Source organism: Chanos chanos, chromosome 7 (assembly GCF_902362185.1).
Source record: "Chanos chanos chromosome 7, fChaCha1.1, whole genome shotgun sequence".
Classification (NCBI taxonomy): domain Eukaryota; kingdom Metazoa; phylum Chordata; class Actinopteri; order Gonorynchiformes; family Chanidae; genus Chanos; species Chanos chanos.
The window spans coordinates 22,568,372-22,590,059 of record NC_044501.1 but is presented as its reverse complement, the minus strand read 5'-3'; the positions used below and the strand labels follow the sequence as shown (position 1 = coordinate 22,590,059).

Below are 21,688 nucleotides of genomic sequence, written 5' to 3'. Positions count from 1 at the left end.
CTGTCATAATTGGGTAAGTGGTATGTTGGTGTTAAATGAAACATGTAAGTTAAATCTTTCAATTACAGGAAAACATTTTTTGTTGTTGTTGCTGTGAATGTCAAATATTCATTGGGAAAAGAAGAAACTATAAATTGTCTGAGAAAATGAGCTGTGTAGGCGAGTAGTCTTCCATTACAGAGACAGGAATATAAATAATCTTAATTATGGAGAAATCTGTGTCAATTTAGGATTGCTTTCTGCTTGACTAGTTTACATGAAACATGAGCTGCCGCTCCTGATCCACCCACTTCCACGCTGCTTAGAGCAGATTACCCCTGTGATAGTAACCCAGCAGTTCTGCTCCATTTGAACTTACAGAGAAAACAATTCTGAAGCTGTCTTAGATGGTTCTCTCTGTACATTGCTTTGTTTTCTGGTCTAATTCCTGTCAACAAGACCCTCACTTTTGGAGGACTAGTTGAGGATCCTTAGGAACCTCACACGACGAGGAGGATTTTTATAAAAAATGGAGGGGAAAACAACATCAGTACTTGCACATCATAGCTTTAGGTTGTGTATCGTGGCGTTTATGCCAGTTTGTTTACGGTGCTCCTGTAGCGAAAAGAGCTTACACTTGTGAACGTGGCTGTCACTGCCGTTTTGAATTAGCATTTTAACAAGCCCTACGCTGCCTCTCTACCTACGCTGAAAAAAAAAAAAAAACAGGCTTTTTATACTTGACAAAGGCTTTCTTTACCTCCTTAGATTGCTGAAGGTCACAGCGCAAAACAAGACATCCTACTGTAGCAGATTCAGCTTTTATCATGTAAAAAGTGGGTATAAGGAAAAAGGGCCTTGTGTCTTTCATCTGAAACTCGCCTCAATTATGGAAAACGTTTTAGATGGTGGCGTAAACTGGAAGAATGTAAGGTCAGTCAAACAAATGCCTTTGACTAAACTCTAACATAAGGTGACCTTCAAAACAGTTATGGAAATCTCAAGTGGCAAAGAATTAAAGAAATAGATCTGAAACAGACAAAATGTGCATATGCTAATTTCTTCCCCTGTAATTTCAGCTGTTTAAATGGTATGAGGCCTTTTCTATTTTTGTTTTTATTTGAAAGAGACACTAGCTTTGATATTAAGGACTTAAGCCTATTAAGCATTGAGCACTGTCCCTGTTTTCAAAAAGGTTTTTAGAACCCAAGTTTCTCACCATTTCTTTCTCTGTGTCTGTGGCTGAGAGAACTGTGGGCAGGTGGACTGCGCTCTTCACACTCTATGATGATCACTGACTGGCAGACATCCGTGTAGTCACAAGTAGAGTTTAGGAAATTGCCATTTCCTCCAAACATCTAATGTCTGCTAAACAAAAATGCAGCTTCTGGAATGATCCACAGTACCTTAGACAGAGGAGACATGAGCTGGTCTCTTCTAAGTGAGGAGTCTGAAAAGTTCACTGGTCATCTGGAATTCTAATTTGGTAAGAAAGATAATGTGTCTTAAGTTTATGACTGAATGTCATCAAAAGACATTTAATGTGTGGCATACTTTCTCAGAATTACCTCAGTGATATTTTCAGTGGAGTGATTGGGAAATGTGGGACTAATGTTGTGAGGCTTGATCCGTTGAGCAGGGTAAGAATGAGAGTGGGGGGGGGTCAGAAGGTGACTGTTCACCCCAGGTTCTGCTCTGGGGTTCCTGTTCTGTGGTGGACTCTCAGGACTCAGTTATAAAGGAGAGACACACTGTTCCTTGGGCGTGGGGCGCTGTCTGTGATAAAGTGTTGTGTCTCTCACAGGGAGAGGGTCAGTCATCCTCAGGCAGAGATTCTGTTATAACTGCTATTGGCTTATTGCCGCTGTGCCTCCTTATTCACACGCGGGCACACACACACACACACACACACACACACACACACACACGCACACATACTCACACATACTCAGAATCACACACACGTACACACACACACTGCACACAAAATGGTAGAGAAAAAAACAAAAAACAAAAGACTGAATGTATTAAGACCAAGTGTCCCCCACTCAGTGGTATGAGAATTCAGCATTTCCTGTCACACTTGGACGAGCCGGGCCGCTACACAGAGGGACCTTCTGGTGTCAGGGAAAATGTCTTTATGCAAGAGAAGCTGCACGTTGTTCCTGCAGTGGTCGTGTGTAATTTATATCTTCATATCTTGTAAGAGGGAGAGAGGAAGACAGCACATGGTGACTTTCACAGAGGTTGTGTGTCGACATATTCGAAAAGCAGTCAGATGGAAACAGAGAGACAGAGAGAGAGAGAGAGAGAGAGGGAGAAAGAGAGAGAGAGAGAGAGAGAGAGGAGGCTGTAGAAACGTATATCTGAACATACTGATACAAGCTGATACGGGCCACCTGTGTGTGTTTGTCATCGTAATCGACTCATTAATCACAACCTGACAGCTGCGAGAGAGAGAGAGAGAAAGAGCAAGCACTAGGAGGGGAACAAACAGGAATTCAGGTTGGAAAATGGCAGGACGTTTTTTTTTTTTTTTTGGTGAATGTGACCTGATTAATGTTCACCTTGAACCAAACTGTTGGGTCAAACAGTGGCCTGTGATATTGTATACAGCCAAAAGAAGGCATCATTGCATAATGCTATGGCAAACATGCACACATACCCTACTAAATTACTATCTTATACAGTAAAACATTATGATGACGACGGTGACGGTGATGACGATAATGATGATGGTTTAAACATTGGAAGAAGTGCTCTCAGTGACCTCCCCATGGTCCAGTCCCATGGCTCCTGTTTGTTCTCTTTAAGGGCAGTCTTCCCCTTACACCACATCTTGGCAGTGTCATTCCTTTACACTCATATACACACACAAGTGGGACTGTCTTCCACCCCACCCCCCTCTCTCTTTTACTTGTCTTCACCCTCCTTCTCTCTTTTGCGCTTCAAAGAATATTAAAAGCCAAAAGAAAAAAAAAACCTGCAGATTTCAGATAAAAATGATTCCATTAAGGTTGTTTTGTTTTTCTTTCCTCTACCAAACACACACACACAGAGAGAGAGAGAGAGATTCAGAGTAAAGAAGAAAAGAAAAACCAAGGGATTTTGAGATCTTGCTGGGGGGAATCTGTGATTCCCCTGTTCCTATCCCCTCTCTCTCTCTCTCTCTCTCTCTCTCTCTCTCTCTCTCTCTCTCTCAGGCCCAGAAAAATGCTAGGTAAATACATACAGCAGTCACTGCTGGGACTCCCAGACCCCCCCAGACTCAGCAGGAGTCCTTACATTACTCAGTCTAGAAGAGCTGAGTCAAAGCCTCCACTTGAAAGCGACAGGGCAAACCACCGGAGCTCTTTCATCTCAGAACAGCTCTTTCTGTTAGCATTCTTTTTTTTCATCTTCCAAAAGGAACTGATTCCTTCAAAGTTACCGTTACTGTTTCCAGTTAAATTGTTAAATCCGTTAGCGGTAATGTAACAGATAGAATTGAAATAATTTTGTCGATTGTTTTTGAGTCAAGTTATAGATTACCATCAAGTAACTTCTCTGAATAGTTTCTGCTACAAAACTGTCATCTCTTCCGATGTAAAAGTCTTAACTGAGCTGATGTTAAGTAGCCTGAATTTAACAAAGACAAATAAATGCAATATATCTTCATGCTGTAAACTCAAGTCCACTTAAAAAAATATATCAGTTTTATGTGAAGTTATTGTGAAGTATATTGTATAGTTATTGGGAGTATAATGCACACAGTGAGCATAATGCAGACAGTGATTGTTCTAACACACATTTCTCTGGCTACCAGAGTATTACTGCAACATATTTACACTTATTACATTTTACAGAAATCCTACTGAATTAAAGAAAGATTTAAAAAAAAACTGAATAAAAAAAAAGATGAGTGAGTTTTTCACCATCTGATGATGCGAATGCTAAACAAGATTAGGGAGTATGCCTGTCATTTTCACTGGGCTCATGTCTGACTAAGGGTTCTGATCTGACACAGGCAGACACGGGTCTTTATACTACTAGCTGCAGGCAATCCACAGAATCAGTGTGGTGAAAAAGTGTGTTTGTTTCTCGCCATGCTCTGGTCCAGGATGCCACTTGCCGTGGATGAGGTCAATGCTCAAGTCTCTGAGAGAAAAGCAACAGGGCCGGGCGTCATAATGAATGTTCTGAGAGGGGTAACCAGAAAGGGTGTGGATGCTGAATTTTCGACAACGAAGCCCTCATCCGCCATGTCAGGAATCCGTAAGGGAACGATTCCTGATTCTTAATAACTTGTCAACTTATGGAAGTTGGGTTCAGACAAAAAATTTCAATCCACTGCTATCCCTAGCTTGTCCTTTAAGGTACAGTGGAATTTCTGAAGACGGAAACTCCGCAGTAGCAGGGAGGAGGGGAACTGCAAGCTCCCAGCTCTGTGCAGCTCTGTGACAACCAGAGTGTCTTGATCTCTTTTAAACTCCTCAGACAGGTTGGCTTTAATGCTTTCTTTTGACATCCAAAAGCTGACTGAGCCTAGAGAAAAGCCAGGCAGAAAGAAAGAGAGAGAGAGAAACTTGGCTAAGGACATTATCAGATAGTGTGTGGTAGACTGGTGTGTGGTGAGCTGATAGTCCAAAGCTCTTTACTGTAGCCTCAAAGAAAGATGAGTCATGAAAAGGAAAAAAAAAGTTCTTTTCCAGGGCCTGGATCTGTTGGAAACAGAACATACTGTTAGTGCAGTTGATTATATTATGCTGATTTCCAGAAATGTGGAGTGAGAGTGAAAGCAATGGGCAGGAATTGCACTGTTAAATGTGACTTTAATCTTGTATTCATATACAGGCAGACTTCTTGTGCAGACCTGTGGCTTTAATCTTGTATTCATATACAGGTAGACTTCTCAGAACACCTGTGGTTGTTATGGCTTCTCAGGTGCTGAATGTGGCCTTTTTAAAATGAGCTCTTTATTAAGCTTATTACTTATAATTACTTAAAGTTAATTTTCAGGTTATAGAAGAACACAAGATTAAGTATTTGTAGGAAAATGACTGGTGCATAGTTATGCCTTATGCACTGGCGTTGTCATGATTATCATTTACCTTTTTGTTTAATATGGATAGTGTTCTTGCTTTGCCCCTGTTGGTCAGTGGCCAGTGAGAACTGTGGATAGACCAGTACAGTGTTAGGCATATCTGATATGAAAACTTGCCCAGTGTTCCTATATTTCACCTAATCTGGTTCTTGCTCTGGCTATGGATACTGGATTTCTGTATGTGAAAGACTATATTTCAAAAACCACAACTCTCTCACAAGGCTGACGGCTAAATGCCAGGCCACACTGTATGTCAGATGCTCCACTCAGCTGCCGTTGTCCATTCATGTGTTAATTAATCACAAAATTAATTTGAAAAGTTGCTGAGAATAAAATCTAAGCCCTACGCTCTTCAGAAGCTTGTGTGAACGATCAAGCTACAAATGCAACTCTGAACAAGACATCCTTGTCAGATCTCACAAATCCATCAAGACCAGAGCTCTGACACACTGACGTCTGATCCAGTTTATGTTACAGCTCCTCTCAGACTGTATGAGAATGCTCAGACTGTGTCTGGGCCACGCCCAGAGCTTCCGGTGGTCAGGTTCAGCTGTCGTGTGCATGGTATCCATACATTCCACTGCCCAGTCCCCTTCGGGAGGGGCAATGTGCTCTCTTCACATCCCACTCCCATCTCTCAGCCTGGGTCTGCCCTCTCTAGTATCGCCCTGCTCAAACAGAATGAAGATTACACCATGTTTCAGCTGGGCCCATTGTCCTCCTTCAGTAAATTCTTTATCCTGTAAAATGAATGCTGTGTAGTTATGTCTGTTCGCATGGTGACAGGCAATTCTTTTTGTACTAACCACAAATCCGGCAGCAGTAACTACTGCTGATTTGATTTTTTTTTTGTACTGAAGGCATTGAGTGCAGCAGTGAACCAAAAAAAGTGGTTTGTTCAGACTTCTCCTTCATAATGCATGCTACACTGATCCCAGTTTGTCAGTTCAAAACCAAACAGGAAGGTAACATACCTGTATAAGTTTTAGTACAACAGTTTCAATACTGTCGATTTCTAAATTCAGATTTGCAACTTATACCCCTTACATCACTGACAAATTGTTCCTCTTCTTCAGTTGTCGTTGGAAACAAATGTCTGCTGAGGAGGGTGAGACTAAAAAAGAGCATGTAGCACATAACGTTACCGTCTGTGATATCATACAATAGATAGGTTCAGTTCTCTGGTTCAAAAATGTACTGAAACACCAGGAAACCTGCTTTAGCTGCTCCACTAAAATACATTATTAACTTTTATGGTAAAAGAGACCAGTTTTAAGATTAGAATGTCTTGATAAACTGATATCATAGAACTGATATCAGAATGACATATGCAACCTTAACTGTAACACTGATCCTTAACAATTACCCTAAGCCAGTCAGCACTATCACAGATGATGCTACCTATAGAAAATGTTCTTTTTTTTGTCATGCTAACTTATGCTAGCAGAAACATTTGACAGAAGGTGGTTTTAGGCCGTTATAGTGCAGAAACATTTGACAGAAGGTGGTTTTAAGCCGTTATAGTGTAGAAACGTGACAGAAGTTATAGTGTAGACATTTTTTCCTTGTGTGATGCCGAGGAAGCAAAAAACCAGACCTATTTCATGCGAGTGATTGCCTAGTAGAGACTTAATTTTAGGTTGTAAGAGGTTTTTGTATGTACCATTGTTGTGTTTATTACGTGTAGAAGTTACGTTGGCATCATTGGGAACTGTAGTGGGAAAATACTGGTATGATGGATCTTGTAACCAAACAAACTACTTTACTGGTTTCATCAGATATGTAATTAACACTTAGCTAAGGATTCCTGAACTGTTAAAAAACGCTGGGCAGAACATGGTTGGGTAGACAAGGTTTTTCAGCCACTGTGTACTTGGACCAGTAAGTGAAGCAGGTTGTTGGAATTTTTTATTATTTTTTTCATTAACAGTAACGCTGGCATACAGTTATTAAGCATCCTTTAACATGTTGAACAGTCAGTTAAGTTTTTATTCTCCCAAACATTAAATGGTGTGTGTAAACAGTGGTTTTTGTTTCTTTGTTTGTTTTCCTAACTTTGCCTTTACTCATTTTACTTTTGTCAGATTCATTGGCATGTATGTGCTTTTACTCACTGTGACATCACTGATTGGGTGTGGCCAGAGGCGCAACATGCCTGGAAGTTTCAACCTCCAGAGCAGTGCAGCTTTGTACTCTTTAAAAAAAAGACAATGCATTGTTTGATGTAATGAAAAGAGTTTGCTAAGTTTATATCCAGAATTACAGAGTTTGAATGTAAAAGTACACATAAATATAAAACATAATATGTACCTTAGAATTACGAAAAATAAGATAAAAATAAAATAAAATTAAGAAAAATGTTAAGTTGTTAGTATGGACATAAACCCTTATATAATGCGCTGCGTATTTAATTACAGATAACTATTGTCATTTTACATAAATTTGTATTTCATTTAAGAAAACAGAAAAAAATACTGTATAAATAATATAGTAATTTCTGTAAAAAAATGAGAAATAAATGTAATTTGTCATTAATGGCATAATACTTAAAATACCAGTTGGGTTGTTATTTTACAGATAATGTCTATAATTTTACAGAGTTTTGTATACAATTAAGAAAAACAGAAAGCTACTGTAAAAAGTTATTTTCTGTAAAATGGGGATTTTTTTTTTTACAATGTAGTCTTTCTCTAACTGTAAACCCACTCCTCTCTTCCTTGTCTTCCTGCATCATTTTAGGGATGTGTCCCTGTTCTTTGCGTTTTATTTTTCACTTTGATCAGTCTATCAGCTTGCTTGCTTCCTTGGCCAGCCTTGTTTTCAGGTGAAGTCCCCTAAAGTCTTCAAACCCTTCCTTGCTTTGATTTCTCCATCCTTCTTTTTCCCATGAAGGTCTTTACATTCTGCGTTGTTTCTTTGATCCATGTGAATCCTGTTTACAAAGTGCCCTTGACTGTTTGATCTACATAACATTGCTAAAAGCTCACAGCTCTGTCTGTATTCTCTTATTTTATCTCTCTCTCTTTCTTTCTCTCTCTCTCTCTCTCTCTCTCTCTCCATCTCTCTCTGTCCTGTTTGTGCAGTACATGTTGTAGACATTTCAGATAAGTAAGGCCAAATGGACTTAGTTTGGCAGAAGTTTGGTTTGAACGCCATTACCTTGTGACCTAAAATAACTTGTGAAATGATTTCGTTTTACTGTTGACAGGATGATGAAGAATATAATGCTTCACAGAGTCACTCAGATGATCCCCTTCAGGAAAAATGGGACTCAGTGCTCTTTAAAATTGACTGCTTTTTTGCTAGCTCTATTTTAATGGACATCAAAGTGCAGTTTGGCATTAAGAGGTTTGCCATGAAGAAACCTCTCTGTCTGTTCTCCGTCTGTTGTCCTGGGCATTTCAACTGAGCAAAAACCTATTATAGAACTTCAAGTGTGAGGGCAGCAAACCTTGTCTTTTTTTTTTTTTCCCTGACATGCTCACGAGAAGCAGCTGATTTGACACAGTGTATACAGAATACATGGTAGGCAGTGAAAAAGCTGAATATAGAAATTGAAACTGAATAGGACACAGTAAAGTTTTCATGACCTGGACCAACAGGATTTTAATGAATTGCTACTATAGAAGGCCAGGATGTTGTTTCAGGGTGAAATTCAAAAGCTAGCTACACAAATTCCTGTAATCACATGGTGATAAACAGTGTAAACACCACATGTCTTCACAGAGGAGCCTTGGAAGTTTTGGCTTTGTCTCTGAAGACAGATATGTTTTTCTGTGTTGTCAAAAGGTTTTTTCATGACTCTCAATTCAAGCCTTTTTTTTCATAGAGACACAAAGGCCTTTGACAACTAAAACATCTTTCCTTTGATAGTTGTTAAAAGAGAGAAAGAAAAAAAAAAAGATTTCTTTTTGGACTTTATCATGAAACACTGGAATATTATCCTGCCACAGCAGTGAAACTGTAATGCTGAGAGTGAGACAACCCCGCTCACTGTCAGCACCGTCTGGTCCCACTACATCCACTACAACACACTGCAAACCGTGGCCCTGTTTGGAGTTCTGTCTGTTGTACTGCTGTGAGACAAAGCAGGGAGGCCAGGGAGTCATGGGAGGTCAGGGACAGGAGCCTGGGGAGGTCAGGGAGAGGAGCCTAGGGAAGTGTCTTGCATACTGTCTTCTTCCTGAGGTCTGCTTGGCCTTAGTTCATATAACAGATTTCTTCTATGGGTGACATAAATGGACTGATTTTAAACTGATTTTAAAGTGTTTAATGGTTTTCTCTTAACCACGCTTACTGACGAAAAGACACATTATTCATCTCACAATGAACTTTTATAGATTTTCATGTAATATATTAGCATCAACTGTATGTACAGTTCATGCATAATCAATAGACTTTGTCTTCAGGCAGCTGCTGTCTATGCTGTGTAAAAGCTACAGAGACCTTATTAAAGAGTACAGTAAACCCCACTTACTTAGTATGGAACCAAAGGAAAGCTTGTCTTTTGAACTTTCCAACTCCAGGGCGAGCAGATTTGGGCTCATAGAAAAACTCCACAGACTTAATTTTCAGAGGTTGGAGGAGTGCTTCTGTTACGTGGCATAAACACACTTCTGTAAAATAGCTTGAATTACAGTAAGAGATACTGAATACAGAAGATAACTATTGCTTTTATTGTAGTGCACTCGCTTTTTGGATGAATGCCTTTGACTTTCACTGTTGTACACGTTGCATTTTTTGTGAGGTTTGTGCCTAAGACATTGTCCCATGGTTGAACTGACCCATGAAAAATGATAAAGCTTTATATTCTGATTGTGTGAAGAAAATGAAAGACAAAACAGAGAGACAGAAACAGAAGAGAGGCGGCCCGCACATGAATGAATGTCTGTGAGAGAATGGTAAATAAGATTGTTTTCTTTTCTCTTTTGACACTTCACATTTCAAAGAGTCAAACAAACACATCAAATAAGTGATCAAATTCCAACCAAACTTAGCTTTTCAGTACAGGATAAGATTTAGACATGTTTACCACTATGCAAATGAAGATGACTAAAATAAAACAAATATGCTCAAATGATGTGTGACTCTGCCACTCTAGACCAAAAATATGCAAGAAACTATGGTCTCCACATTATTTTACACAGTCTGCTGTTACTATGTTGTCCACTATAAGGCAGTTACACTGTGACTAGTCTGCTGTTACCATGGTGTCCATTTGTAAAGCAATTACACTGTGGCTGGTCTGCTGTTACCATGGTGTCCATTTGTAAAGCAGTTACACTGTGACTGGTCTGCTGTTACAGGTGTGAGTACAGGTTCTGCTGTTGTAGAATTCCTCTCCTGACCTGAGACAAAGAGAGAGTGAGTTTGTCTCCCTCTGATTATCTCAGTCACCCCACATAATTGTCTGCACTGTATTTAGAAAGATTCCATCAGCCATCCAATACAAGAGTGATATATGTTACATCCATGCTGTAATATAGGGGTTAATATATGGGTTATTATTAGGGAAGTCTCGATCCGATCTCAAGGATCGGTATCGGGGCAGGTCAAGGCATTTTTAATTTATCGGTATCAGCTTTATTGAGCACGACTCTAAGCCCAATCCTTTGTTTTACGTCAGCTGTCACACAGGTGTCATAAACAGAGAGCATAATTTGTGGCAGGACGCGGCTAAAATGTCTGCAGTGTGGAAATATGTTAAATTGGGAAACGAAAGCAGTCCAGCAGCCGCCTGTAATGTTTGTAATGCGAGCATGTCGCGAGGCGGTAGGAGTTGCGATCGACAGGCTACTACCGCTTTGATACAGCACCTAAAAACTAAACACTCAGCGGAGTACAGTGAGTTCACTCAGGTAACTCAGGCAAAGGCTGCTCCGAAGCAACACACACTGGAGGATGTACATTTAAGAGAGAAGTTTAAGAGAGACATACATTTAAGAGAGAAGTTTAAGAGAGATATACATTTAAGAGAGAAGTTTAAGAGAGACATACATTTAAGAGAGAAGTTTAAGAGAGACATACATTTAAGAGAGAAGTTTAAGAGAGACATACATTTAAGAGAGAAGTTTAAGAGAGACATACATTTAAGAGAGGAGAGAGGAGTTTCCTCGAGACAGCGACAAGGCCAGAAAGATTACCGAGAGGGGAACTGAATTAATCGCTTTGGATGACCAGCCCAGCGCTGTCATGGCGAATACAGAGGTGCGTTCAAATTCAGCAAACTGGGGCGAACGTTCCAACCCTAGTGGAAATTCCAGTTCAAATCCAGTAGAAAATCCCAGTAGAACACCAGTAGAAAACCATTTAAAAATCAGTAGCAATTTTAAGTGGGTCCTATTGGTTTTTATAGGGAAACTGAAACACATTCAACTGTTTCACAACTGGTTTCTACTGGAATGCCAGTAGACATCCAGTAGAACACCATTTAAAAACCAATAGAAATTTCTACTGGAATGTATTGGTCTGGTTCCAGTTGAAAAACAACTGATAGAAACTGCTGGTCTCAAATGGTCTGTATTGGTTGAACTGGTCTCAGATGGTCTATATTGGTTGAACCGGTCTCAAACTGTATTGGTTTTAGCTGGAGACAACTGGGTTATTGAGTTCACAATGGTGTGTGAAATGTTACAGTTGGTATTTAAATGGATTAAACTTATTTCAATTAGTGGAACCTCGAATTATAGTGAATACATCACTGCATTTAATAGTTGATAGAACACACACACATCTTTGTATACTGTAATCTATATATACACCTTGATAATGACAATTTAACAGAGAATACTGAAATACAGGCAACAAGTAAATGTATAAGGAATACCTTTATTGTCATTGTAAATGTACAACGAGATTCAGAGTGCAGTACCAAGCTACATGGAAGGAAATAAAGTATAACTACAAAATGTAAACATAAAGAAAACAGAAACATAAAAATACAAATATAAAATTATTTTAAGTGGCAATGCAGTGCCTCAGGAAATGTTCTGTTTGATTGATTTAACAGGCTATACAGTATGTTGGAGGATGGAAATTTCTGAACATTTAAACGGCAGTGTCAAATTCTAGGCGTCTTAATAGGCCTAAACATGGTCAACTAAGCATACACCATTCGCTGGTAATGGTTATAAGTACAATACAGAATTTCACTTTTAAAATCATGCTTTGTCGTTCTTAATGGCGGTGACCTCCCTGGTGGGTGACGCTGTTTCTGTCCTTATTTCGGGGAGGGGTCCCTCTTGTTCTCCGCTGTCGCAGTGAGTTCTCGATCTTCAGCTGCGTTATATAAAATCCGTAACTATGTACTCACTAAACGCATTAACAGCAGCAGGCATACTCAATATAAAGCTGTATCTACAAACAGCTGTTATCTGACCAGCCTAACGTTATTGTTAACTAAAAACAAATGGTAGCAAACGTGTGCTACATTGAATATACAGCTGAACGGAGACACACAAGAACTAATTCGGTAACGTTATCATCTGTCTTTAACTATAGTTATAACTATCAGTATAACTCTACTAGCATACAACGAAGTGAGTACTTGTTTTTTGTCATATGTAAAAGCTAAAGTAAGTTAAGTAAGATATGTTAAACACTTAATGCAATGAGTAGTTTACCAGTGGCAAAACCTGGCCTTGGTAATAGGCTCCGTCGTCCAAACACCCAACACTTGGTAGCTTTGTCGAAATCGAAATATTTTATGCGAGAAATGGGAACAACAGCCCGACAATTATCTTTCAAGTACCTTACCAGAGCAAACTTTTTTTTTTTATTGTGAACTAAAGGCTAACTGTAGGCTGTAACTGTAAAGCTGTGTTTTAACCGAAGCGAAATTCGCGGGTTTTGATTGCTTGCCTTCGTGCGACGTTACAGCAAGGATTTTTGAATACACCAATCAGATTACTCAAGAGGGGCTAGAAGCCACGCCCCCTTCCCAGGTATCTCTTCAGTCAAGACGGAGCACAAGCTGATCGTGTAATCAAAATGCTTGCTCTGATGTCATATAATTGTTTCAGTAAGTAGTGATCATGTCCAAATAAACAGTGTGTGCACTTCTTTGGTCAGTTTATAGCCGTCATAATATAATTAATAAAAATTGACCAATAGGAGGGCAGAAAACTTTCTTTAAGTCATATACAATTTTAAAGATTAGTGTTTTTAAATTTTCTCTTTAGTGCACTTTGTATGTTGTTAATTGATGAATCAAACAATTCATTTCATTATATTTCATTTTTTTAAGTGCATTCTCAATTTACAGCACTTTCTCACCAAGTGCAGGTATTGGGTTTGTTAGACCAGTTGAGACCAATTGTTTCCAGTTGAAATAAATAGCAGACAACACCAGTTACATCCTATTGGTTTCAACTGGGTGGAACTGGTGAAGCAGCCACTGCCCATGGCTCTGTAGGTCTAAATGGGTATTAAATAGTTTCAACTGGTTTTCTTAACTGGGCAAACCATTACAATCTGAAAACCCAACTGGAACCAATTGAAACCAGTACAGACCATTTCAGACCAGTTCATCCCAATAGACTAGCTACTGGATTTTCAGCTGGAATTTCCACTAGGGAAGCGAATGGGTTATCTTTTAACTTTTAAATTTGAACGTTTTTAGGTCAGCATACTCCAACGACATTAATACTCAAGGCTACAAACAACAATCAAGGTATCATAACTGAAACACCTAACGCTAGCTGTATGTGATGTATGCGAGTTAGCCTAAACTAACGACCACACAGAGCAATACAGTCGATTAACTAACGCTAAGGATTAATAACGATAGTATACAAAAAAAGAGGCTTTCACAAAAAGTATCAACGTAACTGACAGACAAGTTAACCACTTGAGTTATTGTAAGGAGATTAAATAAAATCTCTTACGTATGTTTTCTGGTATAACTCCCATCTGGGCACACATCTCCCTTAGTCCAGCGTCCATGTTTATCCGCAGAAAACTACCTCCTCAGACAGTTTGTGTGTGTTCACAAATGTTTGCAGTGAACTCAAAGGAATCGAAAAACTGTTTGAAAATGTTTGAATGTTTGCCTTTCTGTGCTAACTGAACGCACCTCAGGTTTTCTTTTTTTGGAGCCACGGTAGGCCCTACCCTCTCGACACTACATTTCTGACACTGCTCTACCAGAGATTTACAGCAAGGTTTACTTTATTATTTTGTAAAATAACAATAAAAAAAGAAAAATTGAAGAATAGTTTGGGTGCAATTTTTTCCCTAATGCATTGCTATTCAGTTGTCAAACATATACATTGAATTGATTTTAATAGCTTTAATGTACTTGAAATGTGCACTGTGCAACTGTATTATCTAGGAAAATACAAGTATTGGATCGGGACTCGGTATCGGCAGATACTCAATAATAAATGACTCGGATTGGGGGCAAACCTATCATTGATCCTTTGATAAAAGCAGATAATATGCCTCAAGACATAACAGTGAATTTCTGCCAACATGTGAATAGTACAGTTTTTTGCATATGTGCCTTTTTCGGAAATCTGTGTATATGTGTGTCTATAAACATATATGCGCTTGCGTGCGTGCGTGTGTGTGTGTGTGTCTCCATGTCTGTGTGTGTGTGAGTCCCAGGAGCCAACAGAGGTATAACTGTTTGTTGTGTTTACAGGGTCTTGCCGAAGGACAGACTGCCCCATGGGAAACCGCCAAGAAAGATGAGAACCGGAGCAAGAATCGCTACGGAAACATCATAGCTTGTGAGTACTGACAAGGTTTAGACTCCAGAATAAACCCAAACAACCCGGCCTGCAGGGCCCAAATAACAACCAACATGAGCAGTATAACAGACACACCACAGGTTCTCTCACCAATTCCTCAATGACATGAGCATAGCTAAGACACAGACATGCTAATGTAAATCTCACAGTACACTTTAAACCTATACATCAGCCCATGTTGGCCATGGCCATCTACTGGCTATAAATTCTGTGGACAGAGTGTGTGTTTCAGACAGTGTGTGTGTGTATGTGTGTGTGTGTGGACAATATGACCACACTGGACTGTGTGTTTCAGACAGTGTGTGCGTTTGGATAATAAGACCACACTGGAGTCTGTGTTTCAGACAGTGTGTGTGGACAATATGACCACACTGGAGTCTGTTTCAGACAGTGTGCGTGTGTGTGTGTGTGGACAATATGACCACACTGGAGTGTGTGTTTCAGACAGTGTGTGTGTGTGTGTGTGTGTGGACTATATGACCACACTGGACTGTGTGTTTCAGACGGTGTGTGTGTGTGGACAATATGACCACACTGGAATGTATATTTCAGATAGTGTGTGTGGAGTATTTGTAACTGTCTTGACAGAGATGGAACTTTACTGTCTTCAGCCTCAGATGAATGTCATTGGTGGAGATTACAGTAGATTAGTGCGTTATTATGGTGAAGTAGAAGTCGGCGAGAACCTGCATTTTTCTGCATTTAATGAGAATCTCTTGAATGAGACCTATTCACTGAGAATAAACTGCCTGTGTCTGCTCACAGAGACATGAAACAGATTTGGTGGTTTGAGAGTTTTAAACAGAATTCCATCTGGAGCTCTTCAGATCACGCTAACATTGGGCTCAATAACAGGTAGACTGTTCTGTGTGTTGAGTCTGTTGTGTGAGGGGGTTGTAATACCTCTTAATGAAGGCCTTGTTGATAGCCTGTCTAAAAAACGGAATGCTTTTATGATGAAAGCGCGGTCAGAATGGAGGAGACTGTCCTGTTCTGATAGCAGACAGGAACGATGATGAATAAGCCATTAGCCTACACCTTTTAATTACATGCACCAGTAATGAAAACTCTCCATCTTACTGTATTTGGCACACACAAAAAAAAGTTAATTTCCTTGTGAAAATATTGGAGAAGGCAGTGAAAGCAGGATGTCTTCATTTAAACAGGGAAATCTGCCAGGGGCACCTCCCACTTAATGGAGTGATTTTTTTTTTTTTTTTTTAGCGTTCCCGTTATTATGGGGCCATTCTTTCAGAGCAAAGTCATCCGTTTAATTCAGCCAAATCAGCTACTTCACACTAACACTAATGAACTGTGTGTTATGGCTAAGCTGTGATTTAAACAGCCCAGGCTCAGGCCTGCATACATTCTGAGCGTGCTCAATTATGATGTCATAGACACACAGGGCTAATGTCTCATTGGCTGCACTACATGAGATGTGTGTTTACCAGGCAATAAAACTGATATTTACAGGTTGATCAGTCCCACATAAATTATCAGTCCCACAATAAATTATCAGTTCAGCAGCAATAATATGCCTTTAGTTATACACACAGAGAGAACCTGAGAAACCCGATTTCTACCACTGAAACAGAACTGTTTTTAAGAAGTGTTGGTTATATAGTGAGTAAGCCAGGGGGGTGTTTAACCAGTACTGATTACATTTTACATATGTACCAGCAGTGTTTGCCTTTGATTTTGACCCATAAGCCTTTGCTCCTGTTTGACAATAAAGTGTGGTACTTTTCAGTGCATATAAGCATTCGTAAACACTAAATGTAAAGATGTAAATGTGAATCTCTGTGATTGCACACACACTGTGAACGGTGGATTTCTCCTCTGCATTTAACCCATCTAGCACATAAGTAGTGAATACACACACCAGACACAAGGAGCAGTGGGCAGCATGGGGCACACAGCCATGGATATCAGTCCTGGAAATTGAACCAGCAACCCTTACTCACAAGCCCGGTTCTCTAACCTGTAGACCACAAGTTGTGCGTGCGTGTGTGTGAGTGTGTATGTGTGTATGTGTGTATGTGTATACCACTTCATTGTTAGTGCTGTTGTTAATTTCACATCCAAAATACATTTGAAGTCATGTTTCAAATGTAATGGGATATTGAAGTGAATTTCCAGCCAACTATGTTTCATTTGAACCTGTCACATCTAAGATTCCCTCTAATCAGGACACCGTACTGCTGCTAACCACGCGCACACACACACACACACACACACACACACACACACACACACAAACATTTAACTAGATTACCTTCAACAGTTTATAGAAAAGTGGGAGACAGTTGCAATTAGAGGCATCTGTCCCCTCGCGTTCCTTCAGTGTGTTCTTGGTGTAAACAGAAAACGTCCCATATGTTCATCTATAATTCAGCAGAGTCTAAGCTCAAAATAAACGCGTCATTGGCAAACATTTACATATCACAGAGCACTGGTGAAGGAGGGGAGCTCACTCACTTACACACTATCCAGCACCAGCGCTGCCCACGCTAACAAATGCATCCTTCTCTTTCTTTCTCCTCCATCTCTCTCTCTCTCTCTCTCTCTCTTCTTTTCTATCTCTATCTTCCAATGCTGTTACTTGAGGAGTACCTGGACATTTCTATACTGTTTGTATTGTCTTTGTCTAATGATGAAGAGTGACTGGACATGTCTACACTGTTTGTATTGTCTTTGTCTAATGATGAAGAGTGACTGGACATTTCTACACTGTTTGTATTGTCTTTGTCTAATGATGAAGAGTGACTGGACATTTCTACACTGTTTGCATTGTCTTTACGAATACGAATTTGTCTAATGATGAAGAGTGACTGGACATTTCTATACTGTTGGACAGGCTTTGGAAATATATCTATTATTTTGCCATGTTTATAAAGGGTATAGAGTGAGAGAGAAAGGGGGGGGGGCAAGAAGCAGACAGATCTGAGGCATCACTGTGGTCAGACAGATCTGAGGCATCACTAGACCTGGTTTATGGCTGAAACAAAGGCCATGTTTTTGTGCAGGATGCTGTTGTCTCTGGTAGAGTGTTTAATACAGGCTGAGCCATTCAGGGAGAGAGAAGCCACACCACTTCAGTCAGAAAGAAATAACATCTCCACTTCAGCTATATTGATCTCCCTGGGTTTAGGTCTTGCATTCCTAGCAGTGTGTGAAATTGTGTGTGTGTGTGTGTGTGTGTGTGTGAGGGAGAGAGAGAGAGCTGCTGTAATCCCAACCATAAAAAATACACTATAAATGAGATTTACTTATTTAATTATTGGGTTTAGAGCAATAAACACACATACACATACACACAGCGACATGCATGTGTGCAAGAAAGGTGTGTGTGTGTGTGTGTGTGTGTGTGTGTGTATAACACATAAATGCTATCTATTTTATTTCTATCTGTGAACATAACTGGACATGAATGGAACATTACTTTTGAATCGTATTTGGTGTCAAAAGTGATTTGGTCTTTGTTGAGCAATAGAAGAGCTTTTAAGAGAACACTGCATTCTCCGTCCACTCAGATGGTTATTGATTATAAAGGAAAGCCCGAGGCCTGATTGGACTGTCCGTACATGGCAGGTTATTGCACTGCCTGTCAGTCACTTTAGCAACTCCTGTTTTCACCACTGTTGTGATGCATATACGATTCACATATTACATATGAATGATAATAATCACAATGAGTCAGCTATTCAGGTTCGTCTCGCTTCAAGTGTCAGAGTGTGTGTGTGTGTGTGTATGCGCGCGCATCTTTCAAAATGACCCAGATTCTCACATCCTAACCAACATTAATTCCACACACATACCTCCCTAATCTTCAGAGATTCCCCTGAAATCTCCTCATAATAAACAAACAAACAAACAAACAAATAAATAAGTGAGCATGTGATGTATTGACCAAAGCCTAAGCAATGCCATCCCCAGACGGACTCTGAAGCCACTGTTCACTGTTTGTTTTTTTCCCCCTTTAGTTCTCAACAAAGAGTTTGCATTAACCAAATCTCTCAAAATAAGAGCTTTTAACAGCATTAATCATAAATACACCCGACCAACAATTATACAGAAAACCAATATTTCACACCAGATTCCTTCTCTTTTGTTTGCTTCTTTGCAAAAAATAAATAAATAATAACTTTATGGTAAAATCAAGGTCAAAAAAACTATATAAAATATAAGAACTAACTGGATTCTTTTTAATGTTTCACGCAATTATCAAACCAAACTGGACGACTGAGATGAATCATCCAGCTTGAAGGATGGAAGGGGGATTGAAATGAGCAGTTGTAAAATAGTGATGCTTTGGAACAGTTCTGCTTTCCACAGCTGGACTCTGAACACCTTTGTCCTGCCCAGATTGGTAACAACACTTGTATCAAGCATAGGAAGTCTCACAGCAAAGGGGTCAGAGCAAACACCTTGCGTCTGCACCCAGACCCAGGTCCTCGGGGGAATAAACGTCTAATCTTGGGACCGGATTAAACTGGATAAACTGTAGACATGGCCGTTTCCTGCACGCTAGGAGTGCTAGTCAGCATCTCGGCCATGGAACCTCGGGAAATGTCTGCATTTAATAGGCTATTTAAAGTGCGTAATGCATTGAACCAACTTGACAGTTTAGCAGGGCTGTGTATTAGCACATAAAAGGGTGACACAGGCCTTCCATGCAATGATTAATAGACTAGCAACAGAGTAGGTATAGCGCTTAAAAAGAGCCCCCCTTCAGCATAGCTATTCACAAATCAGGGTTTAGGATTTTTTTTTAATGGCTTTGAAGCTGAATATGTCTCTTTTCAGTCAGGCTAAGCCTCACACAAAGAAACAGAACTGTTAAGTTTTATTAGCAATGATGAAAGGACAATTTTAAAGAGTCAAATTCTGACCATACTAGAAATTTCTCCGTTTCTCTTTAATGTACCTTTATTTTTTGCATCAAAGTCTCACACCCTTGGCTCTCTGAAGTTTGATGTTGGTACCATCCACCATCCATTCCTTTTTTTTTTTTCTCTCATTCATCCATCTATCTATCCATCCTTATCTCCAAGTCTCCACACTTGTTTCCCAATGTCTTATGACCCATCTCTATCTGTTCTTAATCCCTATCATTATTCATTTAGCCCTGCATCCTCACCGCCCCTCTGTTTTTCAGTCTTTGCTTCCTTTCTCCCTGTGGCTGTTGACGTCAGATGTCAGGTGTTGAGATGATTGTACTGCCACTCTTTCTGTGCCCTGTTTTTCCTCTCTGGCCTCTGGTGAGGCACAGAAGTGTGTCTGCTGGCATATTAGCCAGCCGTGGAAAACCTGTGCCGCTACAAATCCATGTCAGCTCACAAGCCTTCTATTTCTCTCTCTCTCTCTCTCTCTCTCTCTCTCTCTCTCTCTCTGTGGGGCTTCCTCCTCAGCAGAGAAACTCCCTGCTGCTTGCTTTTGTTGTGACAGCTGACATGGTTGTGTTTAATTACCTCTCCCTCCCCAACTGCCTCCTTTCACTCAGTCTGCTTGAGACATGAGGGCAGCAGGCGGATAAAGGCCTGTGTGAGAGGAGAGGAGATGAGCTGTGTACATGACCATGGTGAGAGAGAGAGAGAGAGAGAGAGAGAGAGAGATGCAGACAGTGTTGGGCGTTGGTCTGTTTTGAAAAATTAAGAGTTAGAAACAGAAGATTCTCAACACAATATTCTCACAGCCCCAGCTTTGAACTCGCTTATTTGTAGAGGGAGAGAGAAAGATGGATAGAAAAGAGAGAGAGAGAGATGGATAGAAGAAAGAAAAGAGAGAGAGAGAGAGGAGGAGGACACCTCCGGGTGCCTATCTACAGAGTGCATTAGATGGCTCATGGCAGACATGCCTAAACCCAACCATTTGCATTTTTAACAGAGATCAAAGCAAAACTGCACGTGCCACTCTCTGACGAGTCCTCTAGCGTGTCTCTCTCTCTAGTCTGTCTCTCATCACTGTATATCTGCTGATGGCATCATTGGGAGGTCTCTGATGAATGCTCTTTTGAGAGACAGAGAGAGAGAGAGATTTTTTTTTTTCATTGCCTTTAATACATCAATTAATCCATCTTGATTCTGTCCATATTAAGTGATGCACCCCAACCAAAAACCAAACATGTAAACATTGTAACTGGGTCTGTGAAGCCCTCCCCATTTATTCTATTTCTTCTTGTGAGCAAAATAGCCAGATAGGCTAAAATTCACCAGACACACTACTTAAACCGCTGTACAGAAGTATACCGTGGCCCCAGTATGAAGAGCTCGAATGTGAGCGTTAAACCCAGTTTCATACAGAGTCTGTATTTAAGTCCAAAAACAGGATTCAACCGTGAACATTCTGTAAACACATGTTGTACAGTTTCTGCCCTAAAACAGAAAGGGCAAACCACCCCCACGCCTGGGTCAAAGTGAGATATGTCCTTATTTGTTGCTATGGCCCCAAAGAGAGAGAGAGAAAGAGGGGGAGAGGGAGAGAGAGAGAGAGAGAGAGAGAGATAGGGTGGGGTGTTTGACTCAAGAGCAGTTAATTTTATAGCCGGTGCTGATTGTTGCTGTACAGTTGTGTTGATGCTGTCTTTTGGAGGATATTTCTTACCCTGTTCTGGCTGCCCTGAGACTGGCCTCCTCGTCAGAATGCTACCAAGAATCTTTAAAGAGGAAAAAAAAGATTTCTTTAACTCTCTAGGACAAGACACAACACATAGAAATTCCCTGAGTTTATTTTCTGACATGGCGGATGATTTCTAACCACACAACACACATTCTGATCGCTACGTCGCTCTTTCACAATTTTAACACTTATCACCAGCTGTGCAGTGTCTGTACATTGGGGAGGAACTGGGCATGTGTTTGTGTCGTGTTTATTC

At 40.1% G+C, this 21,688-nt stretch overlaps 1 protein-coding gene across 1 annotated transcript in view; it reads left to right on the top strand.

Annotated features, from left to right (window-relative positions):
• ptprt (protein tyrosine phosphatase receptor type T) overlaps positions 1 to 21,688 on the top strand; it is a 204,748-nt gene that overhangs the window by 161,034 nt on the left and 22,026 nt on the right. Inside the window, exon 21 of the mRNA XM_030779105.1 lies at positions 14,706 to 14,793. Within this exon, the coding sequence (XP_030634965.1) occupies positions 14,706 to 14,793 (88 nt within the window). The remainder of the gene's footprint in view (positions 1 to 14,705; positions 14,794 to 21,688) is intronic.